Source organism: Acanthaster planci, linkage group LG01 (genome assembly GCF_054643075.1).
Source record: "Acanthaster planci isolate LZ-2023a linkage group LG01, COTS_SCS, whole genome shotgun sequence".
In the NCBI taxonomy this organism is placed as follows: Eukaryota; Metazoa; Echinodermata; class Asteroidea; order Valvatida; family Acanthasteridae; genus Acanthaster; species Acanthaster planci.
Window position 1 is genome coordinate 19301262 of NC_141777.1, and position 14818 is coordinate 19316079.

The window sequence follows — 14818 nt, forward strand, 5'->3', positions numbered from 1 at the left end:
AGATTATTCTGTGACTAATTCCCTCTGAATATATAAAGATTTAATAATCTTCACCCTAAGTACAACGGTTTAGTATGCTACCAAACTATACTCCAACATTTCAGTTGCCGTACAGATGGACAAGTAGAAAAGGACTCTCTACTAGGGTTTGCAACATTCATTTTGAGACCACCTCACACAACAAAAGGTGCTTCACTGGAATGTGGGTACCTACAGGTGAATGTAAGCACCCAGAAATAATGTTTAGAAGGTTCCAATAATTTTGTACATCCAGAGTAAACATTTGAATAAAAGGAGCCGAAATTAGCTAAAAAGGTGAATACTCACACCCCTGGCTCTATCCAATCTGAAGAAGGAAACTGACCAGCAACAACGAGTTTGAACAATTTCAGGAGACATTCTTCATAATTGAAAAAAATATTCAAACAACTCACTTGGATTTTCACACAATTCACTTCAGCTGCATCCAAATTACCCTAATAACTGTGTGATGAGGCCCACATCCTGCAGAAAGTACCCAACTACATTCCAATACACTTTATCACTTCGTCGCCTGTAACTAAACAAATCTAACATAAAACTTCGATCTCTGGAATTACTGTAGAAAATATGTGCCGAACTACCCTACAATCAGATGTAGAATGACATTTGTGCCGAGGAAAGAACTACATGTACATCACATTTAATTGTGGGAACTCTAGATGCACAAAACAGTTCAAGAAGATCTAGTACATGAAATTAATATGTAGGTTAAAATACTAGCAGTGAAAAACGGGAAAACTGATCACACACGTACCATTATACACAATCTTTTCGTCCATAATTGCCATTTGAAAACGTCCTTCCCTTTACAAAAATCACATTCTCAACTTATTCAATAAAATTGTACAGCCTAGTCACTTTGTAGATACATGTACAAGTATATCAAAACTTCATAACAAAACAATACTTCTCTCCAGCTACATGCCATCACCATTAATATCTTGACTATTCATAAAGGAGTAACAATAACACTTGATTAAATGACGTGAGAAGTGAGATTACAAGGAATATTCATTAAACAGACGCAACTTCCAGGTAGAATTACTTCTTGCTGCTAGTTTGTCTACTGTTGCGATTTCCTGGACACTGCAGAGTTGTTCATATTCTATATCAATGTAATAATCACTAAAACTTAATGTTTGTATATTTATGAAGCAAGGCCACTGAGGTGATATTTCACTGAACAGAAACAAATTAATGATCGCAGCCAAAGAAATTGTCCTTTCAAAACAAATCCACCTGTTAAAACGACCTGTTAGGATTACAATGGAAATGCAAAATCCCATAAGAATAAACGGAATAAGCTTTTTGCAAAAGTTGCTACTTTGTCATTCAAAGTTCTATGGCAAAATTGTTTGAAGGAGAAATCTGATCAGCCATATTCATTGGACATCCACCTCCGCTAAAAAATCTGCACCTCGAATATTTATGGTCTGGAACAGTAATGAAATTGTTTATGCGCATCACTAGCTCTTGTCATTACCCCCGAAGCTCTTTATGAAAGGAACGTCGAGGATTAGTTGACGACAGCAGAAGTGCACATGGTGTTCAGCCCACACACACCATCGCCACGGTATGCGAGATAATAGCCCTGCATGGAACAAGACAAGAGTTCTTTTGTCATCAATCTCGTAATTGCTACATTCCAAAGGCCATGCTCCCAAAAGGGGCTCAGTTTTTATTTTGTCATCAACATCCTGAATCAATGTAACTTGCTATGTCTCGTCATGCGGTTACCTTGCAAGTTGAAACCGGCTCAAATTACAAGACAACAGATCTTACTCAAGATGATGGGTGAAACTTTTTTTGATCGTTTTCCCTGAATATAATCTTATTCAGTGTAACGGTTACACTGAATCTGTAATCTTGCACCACCCCATTTCACAGGTTAAAATGTAACCTGTAAAGTGGAGTGGTGCAAGACTAATAGAGTTTCAAGTCTTGCTTTCATTTGTGGCTTAAAACATATAGACATGAGTAACCACAAAGTTTAAATTATTCATCATTGTAAGCTGACATTAGTTTGTAACTGGAACTTTCATTTCACTGCGTTTAATTCAATAAGGCAGACTCTGAATAAAGTCAATTCACAATCTGGTGCTTTCAATTCCTCAAAACAAAAAGGGCAACATATCCCCCCCCAATACACCACTCAGTGGCATATCCAGTGGGGGGAGTACACCTTGCCCCCTTTGCAGATTTTTTTTTCAAACAAAGAATACTGTACTTCACACGTAGGAAAGTTATCTGTATATTTATTCATCAAATATTAGCACCAACATCCTAACAAAATAACACCATGAATTAAAAGCAAGGATGTTGGGACCATGAGTGGCTTTTGATATTGTTTTCTCCACAAAATCATGTTTAATGAGCCCAAAACCGCATTCGCTTTTGAATTTTCCCCCTCCCCCAAGATGCCAAAAGCTGGATACATCGCTGATACCACTGCTTGTAAATGGAGATGTATTTGGTCGAGTACCAGAATGCATTAAAACACCTCGAATTTATCAATGATATGGCTATGAGTGTATAGCTCAGTGCTCAGGGCGGGAATCTTGAATAGGGAAGGTGTAGTGCGTGATTTGTGCTGCTAGTGGATAAAAGTGTCACTTCATGCTTGCTAGCAGCAATGACAGCATATGGAAATTCTTCGGTCATTGGGTAAATGCGTCTGAAATTTCGTATATATTCTATATTCTATTCTATTGCTTAGCGTGTTGAGAGCGGTGGTCTCCATAGAAGTCAGGCATACATTTCCACTTTTCCTTAAGTTGATGAGTTTGTCTGTTTTCTTTTTGAGTGATGAATTTAAATGATAAGATCTTTAACTGACAAAAAAGGTCATATCCATCAAATGTAGCACTGATGGATTTGTCTACGGAAGCAGACACTGCTCAAATTAACTGGAAAAAAATGTCCCCTCTTTCTTGTGATGTACAGCTGTAGTATTTTTTAGTTCTGTGAACTAAAAGCATTCTTCAGCACTGAAAACTTGACCATATACCACCCCATGGGCTCCCCAAAGTAATGCATTCCATCACATGCGCATGGAATGTTCATTTCATTTGGATTCTCCATGTCTTGCTGTCTTCATAAAGATGTACATGTACTACCACACAGCCAACACTGTGTCACATTACTCATTTTTTCGAACTCTCTTAACCATATGCTGTTGGGTTTAATTAGAATTTGCATGACATGTTCCCAGGGGATTTTCAAGATTTTGCATTTTCAAAATTCTTCAAAAATTCATAACCTCATTTACGAAACGTTTACAAGCGCATGAATGACTGTCTGGTGGCTACTCTAATCTGACAGGCAACATCTATTGATGCCAGTGTATTTTAGCCTGGCCTGCCACCTTGTAAAGAGAGCCCAGATTTTGCGGTGTTGCATAATTTCCTGTGTTCCCAAAATTGGGGCCCAAGGCACTGGTGGCGTCTTTTCAAATGTGGCCAGATTAGAGTGCAGCGGTATTGTACTGCTAATCTCTGGAGCGCTTTTGTCCCTGGTGATATCCGCTTTCCCTGAATGCCACAAACAGAGGTACACTGTTTCAAAACAATGACGGATTACCTCCGCTATTGACAATTGAAAAAAATGTTCTTAATTCCCAGCAGCTCGATCTTTCGTTCTGAGTATGGTCTTTTGTCTGATTTCGGGCAACCCCAGCTATGCGTATAAACCTAAGGTCTCCGGTACCGGGAATCCTGGCATGAAGTGGTTAAAAACACAACAGATCAAACAATTCCCATTAACTTTTTCATTCCATCTTTCATGTTCTCCAACTTACATTTACACCCCAGTCAGCTCCCCAGCTGTTCTTGATGATCCAATAGGGGTTCTTGCCCCACAGGATTCCAGGCTCTGTATAACAAAAAAAGGGGGATGATGTAGAAGTCATGTTGGAGTAAAGTTTTCAAGATTCCCCTATTTAACTGCTTTCATTGGTATGTCGTAATTTTAAACCAGACAGTGAGGGCCATACTTACAAAAAAATAGCCCATGAATTCTTTATAAAATGGCATAATTGTTACCTTTTGTGCCATGCATGATACTTGATATCATGCTGAATGGGTGCACTGGGTGCTAGCTCTGTGTTTTTCTCGTACTTTTGTCAAATATTGCATATTTGAAAGCTGGCCAAAGAACCTAAATACTATATGTGGTGCCATAGTCTTTATAAAGAACTGTGTGGATGCATGTCACCCCATGTGGGTCAGAGGGCAGTCCCTACTGCACTGATTTAAAAAGTTCAGGGTATTAACATCTAGCACAGTCAAAGATGAAAATAAGCATTTGAGAAAATGGCCATAAAAAGTACAAGTTCCAAAAATTCCAGACGTTGTACATACTTGTGCCATAGCCCACAATCAGCACCCCGTGGTCCAGCGACTTGGGGTTGCAGAAGATCCTCCAGGGGTGAGAAACACCGCCGAAGTAGAATTGCATTGCGGCAGCATTGATGCCGATGGATATGGGACCATTGCTGGCCGTCCACTTGGCCATCTCTGTCATAACGAGACAACAAAAATTGAGGGACACTGATTATAAACTCAGCCTCTGAAAACAGGATCTAATGGATACTTGACACCTGATCAACAATGGCAGGTTTGATTTTGTGGTCTTAACATCTAAAAAGTCACAAACTCTGACACCACCTCTATAAAAGGGCTGCACAACTTCAGGGTGAAACATCTGGTGATTTTTCAAAAGTTATGTGATGGTGCTGCAAAGAGGGTATGGACAGTGCAGCTTGCGAAGTAAAATACAGCACCTCCATAACAAACATAACAGGCTTCATAAAAACATGTGACTGAGCTGTACTGTTCAAGGCAGTTTGCAAAGAAACTTAAAGGCTTTTCAAACATTTGTTCTTTCCACCAATCTTGAGTACATCCACTGAAAGACACTTCCTCACTTTACTAACCTTCTTCGTTGGAGGAGATCTTCACGGAGCTGTTGATGTAGACTGTGATGTCCTTCTTGTCTAGCTCACACTTTTCATCTTCTGCCTTGTAGGGATATTCAGTCTCGGTCTCTAGACCGCCTGAGTGCGTGGGTTAAAAAAGACAAAAGGACGGATGAAGATTTGCTCTTTTGCAGAAAAGAAGGACAAGGGTTTACTCTATGGAATAAGTCTTCACACACTGGTTCTCCTCCGAACCACACTCTCCGCAAACCTGCCTCACTTAACTGTTCACACAGTTGGCATATACATGTATGTGCAAATGTTCACAGATCCATTTGTTAATTATGCAATCCAATCTGACCAATCCGACAGGTAAGTTTGTTGCCTTCACAGTAAGCATTTTTCTCTGTCATCTTATGTGGTATAAAAAATTTGGAGAAGGACTCGGGGGTTACGGAAGGAAAAGCAAAGAATCACTATCACAAACCAGAGGCCTGCTGATCGTAACTGTCTGATCTGTAAATACAACAGTGCTGCTTAATCTGTGATGTGACCTTATGGCTAACTGTTGCCTACTCACCCATCTTAATGGTTGCCTGGTATGCATTACTTGGCAAGCCCCCATCACACCCTTCATCCACCTTGTCGCAGTCCACCAGTTCTAGAAACGAAAAACATTCATTTGAGAATTGCTCCACATGTTTGCTTGTGTTAGACCTTTTCAAGTGTGCATCTAAAATGAAAGTTGCTCCTTGCTTGCTCGGGCAAAGTTACGATTGGTGACTTTACTTGTACGAATCACACACGAAAAGGGAATATACGTACAAGGCTAAAATGAGCATGTCACCATGTGTAAGTGATATCTGACAATATCTGCCATTCGAAGGTGCCGATTTCCTGCTGTCTCTGTTCACTGGGCTCATAAGTATCTGAACGTTCCTGATTCCATCCCCAAATCTTGCGGACAGCTTGATGCGGCATATTTCTGTCCTCATGGGTACCCATGTATACTCTTGAGAAAGGTACCGGTGCTAGGAGTAAGGTTTATTTTAGGGTCCAATTTTGTTCTTGTCGCTTCCACATCTAACAATGATTTCATAAGTTCAGAACACAGTCTTTATAATTTCCAAGAGTGATCAGCAATCTGTCAAATAAATTAAAATAGTTTGAATTTGGTTTCAATGTCAGCGAGCCAGTTCCCTATTTGCAAAAAAAAACAAGGTCATTTGGGAACCAAACGTACATGTATGTGGGGAGCAATGAAGGGACGTGCTGAGAGGGCAGATCTCACACAAGTCTCTGCATGACCTCGGACATACAGCTGGGGGTGCTCCAAATTCTAATTAATTGGCCACATGTGCCCGTAATACTGCTGAGTTCACGTCCTAACTAGTACTTGGGACACGATCGCTATGGGTAGCCAACTCACGTTGTTCAGAGAGGGACACCAGGTTCCCTTTAGCGAGCGCCCACTGTCCCTCGATGTTTCCCGTGGTGGAGAAAGCCCAGCAGGACCCGCACTGCCCCTGGTTCTTGACGGGGGTCACGGCACCCCGGGTCCGCCAATCAAAGCTGGCAGGGGTGGGGCCACTCGGGATCTTGGCCTGCTTGAGGTCATCTTGTGGAGGAGACTTGGCCGTCCTCTTGAGGCCTGTGTACATCTCCTTAAACTCGTTAGCTGAAGGGAGTACACAAGAAAAAAGTGAAATAAATAATTTAAAAAAGAAGCTTTCTTCCATTTTGAAAAAAAATCTGCTTGAAAAAGTCACTCATAAACTCTTCAGGATTTTAGAAATACATTTCATATGAAAATGGAAACTCACACAAATGTACATGTACTTCCATTTCGATTTGAAAGGACTTGTACAGTCACTTGTACACTTCTAGAAACAGTAGTTATCACAACAATAACAGATGACTTGAAATTACTGAAAAATTTCCTCTGCTTCACTGGAACAAATGCGCATTTAGAGGCAAACGTTGTTGCCAACCAAGTTAGAACTTTCTGAAATAAGAGAACGTCTACAGGTTTAAATCAAGCAAGTGCCCAACCAAATGTGGCAACAGTCAAAAATCGACAATGCCCAAAAGGAAGCTCTACGCTTGTTGCACATTTCTTGTGAAGCGGCTTACGGTGAAGATCGGCAAACTTGGTAGCACCGTAGGTTGCAGTACCCCTCTCGTTCTCATTGTAGACACGCACTCTCTCCATGTTGTCACTGAAGAGGTAGTACCTCTTAACATATTCTAGGAATTCACAAAGACAAGATGGCAGATGAAACTGTACACAGCACAGTAGATAAATGTAGGGAAACTTTAGATGAAGGTATTTGCCTGTACGTGTAAATATTTATTGTGGTCACATTCAACACCAATTTCTGAAGTCTATCCTATTTTGTATGTCCATCACATTCCATCAAGTCACAAGCTATTCAAATAAACTGTGACAAAAGTATTCCTTAGCCCTAACAGTCCCAAATCCTCCAATTTCAATACACATACACCCTTGGGGGTTAAGGTTAGTCTTTGAAGTTTTTCAAATTTCTTTTTTACTCCTCTAGCAAAGGTTTTGAGCTTTCCCATGTCACACAAATCTAAAAAGAAATGAAATACATTCTAGATGGGTCTCGCTTTAATTTTTACCACACTATGTGAAGCAATCTTTATAAATACCTGCATGAAGAATGAATGACAGCAACATTTTTGGAAGATGACTTATTTTGGGAGGATGATATCAGTTTGAAAGCAAAACTTGCAAGTGTAAAACATTGACTCAATACCAAAAGCTCATCGGATTATTCTGTCACTTTTGGTATTCTAAATATACATATAGCCTGCTTGAGAAAGAGGCAAAAGGCAAAAATGCAGCTAAAAATAATGTAAACTGATACTAGTATGTAAAAATACCTTCATCATTCTTTTCATAGCGGCGGCTGAACTTCTGTCTGAAATCTTCAAATTCCTGGTAGTAGGGATAACTGTCAAAGACCTGCCATAACGAAGTCAACAAGAGTGTCACCATTCAGGAAAATCCAATTAAATAGTGTGCACATACATGTACATTGATACAGTTCCTAGGCATTCTTTTTGGGTGAGCGACTTTCCAGTAAGGTATGTGTACCAAGACCCAACCCTGCTGAATAAAACAAGATGGAACAAATGAACCCATGGAACTTACATGTACTTGCCTCTGGGCATAGAACAGTATGTGTGCATAAACTAGCCATTCTGAGACAATGGATGCAGGTTTTTTTTGTTTTGTTTTGTGCGATTTATGTTTTAAAGACATCAAATCTTATGGTATCTTATAATCCATCTTTGAAATAGTTTGTTGTACCCGCTCCTACACCTGATTCGCACCAGCCAGCCAACACCGCAAGCTTGGTGGTCGAGTGGTTAAGACGTCTGCATTAGTAAGCAGGAGGTCATGGGTTCGAGTCCCACCCGAGTACGCTTGCAGTTTTTCCACAAGCCTTCGGGGGCATACACTGAGTATACAGTGTTAAAAAACACATCGGGCAAGGCAAAATTCAAAATTAATTTACATCTCCCCGGCGCAAATCCATCTTTGAAATAAATCTTATGGTTGTTCAGCTCAGACAGAGTCTCCTGATTTTTAGCTTTGGAGAAGTTGACTTATTTGGGCAACTCAAAAAAGTACAAGGCCTCTTATTTTGACAGGTACATATACATGTACATGTACCTGACCAGAAGATTATGGAGGCAGAAACATCACAGGGTATGGTATACAGGTAATTCCTTGTTTTACATTGAAGGGGAATATTTTAAAATAATGTTGAGTCATTTCTGATATTTCACTATTCAAATATTTGACATTTAATTCGATCAAATAAATCCGAAAATTCGGTCATAAAAATGGGCAGATTGTTGATGAACAAACCATATACAAAACAGTTGCAATACACACACACAATGGAACATTATGATCACTGCAATACATGTAGCTCCTCACGTCTAGGAGTATCTCCAGCTATGATTTTGCAAGATTTAAGAGAGGAAAAATACTTCTTGTCCTGTTGAAAATTTCTATTCCTTTTAAATTTTTAAATAAATAATTCACTTTTTGAATCGTAAGATTTCTGTCACTTTTCATTTGTATCTGCTTGAAACATGCCTCTATAGAGCAATTTTTCTCATTTAAAAGAAAAGAAAATTTGTCCTTCCTTTTCAATGAAGTTTGTATTCGAATATTCAAATTTGGAAAATAATATTTGAATTTTCCATAATCCACTGAATATTCGGCAGAGCTCTATTTTAAAATGACATTAGACAAACAACTCTTAGTTTTAAGCTTAACATCACACACAAAAATCACACACACACCAAAATAATTAAAAAAACATCAAAACTCTAGATTGAGGCTTCATTGTCCAAGCTTTCAATTTCACTATGACGACACACACTCCAACATCCACAACAATGTACATGTACTTCAAAAACTCTACAAGTTGGAATATGTCTTTTATGTCAAGTTGGAATATGTCTTTTATGTCAAGTTACAGCACATGCACAATAATCACAATGTGTTCTTCAAATGTAAATGCATTAGAGAGCCACAGGAGGACAACTCTGTTTGGAGCAGTCTTCCACGATTTTAGAATGAAATTTCATCTTCTTGAGAGGTTTTCCACTCTGGACAGGAGTTATAAAACCACTCTCTCAGACTGGAGTAGCCACCGCTCTTTTCAAAGAACCATATTAGGGACCATTTGAAATATAACAAGTGGTGTCCTTCCCTTTTTCACACCAAAACAGAAAGCACTCCACGTACAAGAGGAAGCTGTTCTGTGATATCTGGCTCCAGTAAAGATGAGGAAATACGCACAATAAAAAAAGAAGACAAAGCCATCATGAGATGACTACATGTACATGCACAAGTACGTGATGGAAAACACAGCTCAAGCATGTCAAGTCACATCTCCTCCAGCCTGGTTCAACATACCGATATTGAGCAATATTTGCGCAAAATTTCACAGTAACTGGAAAGTCACGAGTATCTATTTACCATGTGACAGTCATACATACATGTATTTATTTCTAGGTCATTTCCCCTTTGCCATTTACCCAACTCCATATGTATATTATTTTTCTTTGCTGTGACCCTTGCTGTGAATTACAGCATAGTTATCAAGTCTACTAACCGGGTCAGATTTTTTTAAAAAGCTGTTTGATGACATGAACTTGTGTCTCATTTAGGTAAATTACAAAAAAGGTTAGAAAACCATGAAAAATGATTAAACTTTTCACACACAAGAATTCGGAGGTCAAAAATCAAGAACAGATCATACCCTTTACTTTTTGTCTGTTACCTTGTCGGTTTCTTTTGTGCAATCGAATCCTTCCAAACTTCTCCTCTTCTGCCAGGGCACCACCAATACACTCAGGGTGCACCGCTCCTTCTGTTGAATCAAGCATGACCAAGGCCAAAAAAAATAAAAATTGCTATTTCGAGGGTGAATTCAGGCTTACATGCCCACATGGTACTGCTCCTGCCAAAAATAGTCTGAGCATTACCTATGGCACATCCAATCAAGCTAAGTTTGTTTGGAGATATGATCCAAAATATTGACTTTCTTCAATACAAACTGTGAGGGAAGAACATTTTTCTTTCACCTGACATCATAATTCTTGTGAAATCAACAGGATCTACATGTATGTATGGGGTGAAAAATACAGTTTATCCCAACAAACCTTCCTGCAAAAGCTCCACAAACCGACATATATATGTACCGGTACCCACATTCCATCTTACAGTACATATTTTCCCCTAACCACCCACAAAAATTTGTTACTACTATTGCAATGGAAAGAAACTTCTCCAAATCAACCCCCCGCACTGACATTTACTGATATTTTAAGTATAATGCAGATTTCAACCATACACATGAATTTTGTTTTCTTACAATTTATGTGTACAAACCACAATTTCTAACTTTGTAACCAAAGATCATATTCACTAGATTAAATTCAACCTTTTAATCAGCCACCTTTTAATGAAAATGAACTCAATACCCATAGAGATTGATGCTTGACAGTGTCACACCTGTTTGTTGGAACCTGCCCTGAACTAAAGTATAGCCATGACAGTCCCAAATCCTCTGATTTCAATCTAATTTTACATACATGTACACCCTAGGGGGTTAGGCTAACGTGAACATGAGCTCCATACTATTCACAAATTCGAGGAAACCCTACATCCTATGATCCCATCTAAAGAATCTTATTAGAGCCATTGACCAGAAATGGAAGTGGTGATTAATAAATAAGTTGATCTTTTTGTGTTAAAGCTAGATGTAGGTAACTGTTTAGATGTATGGGGGTCATAATCCAGGGTCAAGTTATGGATGACTTGTATAATAAACCACTAAATCTGATGTGCATTATTGCAGACTTTACTTGTTTGTTCCAGAGACCCAGGTGAAAAAATAGGAGAAAATAGGAAGCACAAATTGTAATTTGAAAAGGGGCAAAAGTAGGACTTTTGAGGACAAAGCAGGGACGAAAGTAGGATTTCTGTGGTCATTCAAGAGTAGCTTGCATTATACCAAGCTGATGAACATAATGAATGGTAGAATTCCCTTTTGTTAAGGTGCACCCAAAGGGGTACATGCAAGGGTACAACATTCAGCACCTGGGATCTGCAACTCCTATGCATATAAGCCTGTCATACGATTTACTGTTATTAAACATATTCCTCGAGATTTCATTTTTCGGAACTGTTGGACAAAAAGTGCAGAAAAAAATAGGAATTTCCAGGAGAAAGAAGGAAAATTAGGAGAAAAATTGTTAAAAACCTACCAGTACTGCAGGAAAAAGTAGCAAAAGTGTGAAGATTTACTAAAAAGCCTGTCAAAAACTTATGACAAAAAGAATGGCTTCCAGTTTCCTCTGAAAGTCACAGCAGGGTCCAGGATACAAATAATCCAGCATCCCGGCCCCCATGTGACTACCAATGAATTACAAACTACCAGTACCTTTTCCTTAGGGTTGAACTTGCAGTCTTCCAGGTCAGTGACGGCATCACTCTTGGTGCAAAGTGTGTTCCAGATGGTGATGTTCATACGATACAGAGTTCCAGCAACAACCTGGGGGGGGGGAACAAACAAAAAACATTTTAATTTAGTCAGTTTTTTGGTTCACTGTTTCACAGTCCATTTTTCAATTTCTTTATTAACACGTTATTCTTCCATGCACATCAGTGTGGCTGTTTACAATACACAATAAACTTAGCAATACATGTTACATTTGAATTAAATGTAGTACTCTGAGTTATCTGACTGCACATAAATATAACGATTTGAGTTCCCAGACTAAAGACCCTGTTGCTATACCACATGATTTGGGCCAAGCTTTTGCATAGCAACCATCTCTGGAATGGCCTGGTTCCTTTGTGCTCTTCTTATCCACTGAGAACAGTGTATTGATGCAAGGTGTCTCTTATGTAACTAAGCAAAAGCTTGCCCCAAATCACAAGGTATAGCAACAGTGTCATTAGTATGGAGAATTCAAACGGTTATGTTCTCGTGATTTTGAAGGACTAAGTATACCAGATTTTATTCAACTTTAACTCGCAAAAGGTTTATTGATAAACTGCAAAGTACTGTACAGCTGGTTTTGAAGTTTGTACAATACACGTAATTTACAGGGTATTGGTGCAGGAATTTTACCTAAATATTTTGATCTGTTTTATTTCGGCTTTTACAGGAAGACTACCATAAAATTTCAAACCGTAAATGTTCATCTGTGTATGAGACCGCCATAGATTCTCCATAGATTTCCGGAAGTGAGTGATGGGTCAATTTTTGGCAGGATATTTCTCTTTTAGGTCAGGTAATTTTTCAGTTTCACTAGCAAATATTTTCCAAATCCCTTATTGCACGTTGGATTTTTTAAGAAGTAACTTAATGAAAAAAATATTACAAATTCTAAAATCTGTGCACGTTATTTTTCCTATCCAAGGGTTCCGGAAGCACGCCATCAGGGGTCAACTTTCAGGCTCTAAACGGTACCAGCTGTACAGCGTACGCATAAAGAGAGTACTGTGTACATTAAGGATGGGTTACTCTATTATCGCGGTAGTTATCACATTTCCCAATCGAAGTAAAGATTGCTCGCTCACCTTTCTGAATTATCCTATCCTTGCTGTTGTTTTTTACTTTTTAACTTGATTCATAAAATTTTGTTTGTGGTTCAATTTATTTTCCTCTACGATAGCTCAGAAAATCTGTGTGCACACCGTATGCATGTGGAGGTGGAATAGATTACCGCAGTACTGAGAAATGGTTTGTACATGTACGATGGCCTTTAAAGCACTTTATTTATGAATAAATATAAAAAGAATGAGTTTGTTTTCAGGGCATACAAAATAGCCTCATTTTGGGATACTGTTCCATTTTACCTGTAATTGACTCCATTTTTCCAGTCTTCTCCTTAAAGATGCTAAATGCCGAGGACATCAGATGGGAACAATTGCACTGCATCACGCTTTTCAATCCAGAAAGGAATGACTTACTTTATTTCACCACAGCTTATTTACCTCAATCTTAAATGTAGCAATAACTCTGACATTCATCTTATTACTTAAATTGGTGCTTTGCCGAAGAAATAATATGTGGGTATTGCAAATTTCATATTTTAGTGGACTCACTCTAATTTACTGATGTCTTAAACAACTGTTAAAAATGTTTTCTTTCTGAGTCCTAATTCTCCAAGAGTTAGAATCATCTCATTAGACCTGAACTATTTTATTCAAAATTTATCCTGTTTACGTCACAAATTCTAAATATAAGCTGTAAGTTCTTTAAGCAAAAATGGTGACAATAATGCCGATGTAATTGTTTGCTAATTGCCCTGGGCGTGGGGGGTAAAAGTACAATGGATACAAGTCCACTGTAATGGAGATTGGGGGCAGGCAAGCTTTACGCATGCAAAAAGTTCAATGCAGAAGCTCTTATTTTGACTCTGAAAAAAATGGGCATTTTCGCAGTTAAAATGTGCCTTTAGACACCTTTGGCCATTTTGAAATTGACATATGGGAACCCAGCAACGGACATCCAAGGGCATGGTGGCGTTAGAAATAACTGTTAAAATTTAAAGTTATGTATGGACGGTAGGTAATGATGGACACAGAAAAATTACATCTTTTGTCAAAACTTACGCGAACATGCAGAATTTTTCTCTCTGTTTCAATAAAACTTATCCTCAGGCCATAAATTATTGATTACGTGGGCGAATATTGCCGATTAGGAACTCACTGGCAACGCAAAATTCAAAATTTCTGATAGCGCAATACTCATGATATTGGAACCGAGTATACGCACGTATACCCACCTGCTCTTGAGCTTGTCGAATTTCCACCAGCTTGGTCTTGAAGTAGTCATTTCGCCTTGAATTAATTTCATCTACAGCGAATCTTGCCAATTTTTGAATGTTGCCATCATCGGGGTCGACGTACTGCCACCCTCCGACCAATTTTCCCAATGCTTCGCGAGAGAATAACAGAAAAACAGCCCAGAGCGTATACCTAGCGATACCCATTTTGGAGAAGTGCAAAAATAAATGACATGAATGCGTATTGATCAGTATTTAGTCGCTGCAATGAGTTACACAGTGATGGCCCCCCTTTTATAGTTAATGGATTGTTCCATTTATTACCAGTTTCCCAGCAGTTAAAAAAAAACACAAGAAATACAGCTTTAACCTTTCAATTAATAAGTTATATAATTTATAAATACCCTTAATCCCGCCTAAAAGTGAAATACTTGTAATTTTTTGGGATGCATCGATTATTTGTAGAGGGTATTATTTACAGCAGAGAATGTCACATGACAATCAGCATGT

The 14818-nt window shown here is 38.7% G+C and overlaps 1 protein-coding gene across 1 annotated transcript; it reads right to left on the reverse strand.

Moving 5' to 3' along the window:
* Positions 1–3: 3 nt before the first annotated feature.
* On the reverse strand, positions 4–14554 carry LOC110988372 (cathepsin L-like). The gene is made up of 11 exons (XM_022251803.2): positions 14309–14554; positions 11953–12063; positions 10288–10377; positions 7865–7946; positions 7091–7204; positions 6387–6635; positions 5538–5618; positions 4976–5095; positions 4401–4556; positions 3839–3912; positions 4–1633 (listed from the first exon to the last, which is right to left on the reverse strand). The coding sequence occupies exons 1-11, from the start codon at positions 14513–14515 to the stop codon at positions 1559–1561; spliced, it is 1359 nt and encodes a 452-aa protein (XP_022107495.2). The 5' UTR covers positions 14516–14554; the 3' UTR covers positions 4–1558.
* Between the last annotated feature and the right edge of the window lie 264 nt (positions 14555–14818).

Excerpts from the sequence above, each read along its gene's own strand:
- LOC110988372 (XM_022251803.2), bottom strand. The coding sequence starts at position 14,515 with ATGGGTATCGCTAGGTATACGCTCTGGGCTGTTTTTCTGTTATTCTCT. Across the intron at positions 12,064-14,308 it reads TTCGACAAGCTCAAGAGCAG|GTTGTTGCTGGAACTCTGTA; the intron begins GTGGGTATACGT and ends CCCCCCCCCCAG. Across the intron at positions 7,205-7,864 it reads CTATGAAAAGAATGATGAAG|AATATGTTAAGAGGTACTAC; the intron begins GTATTTTTACAT and ends GTGAATTCCTAG.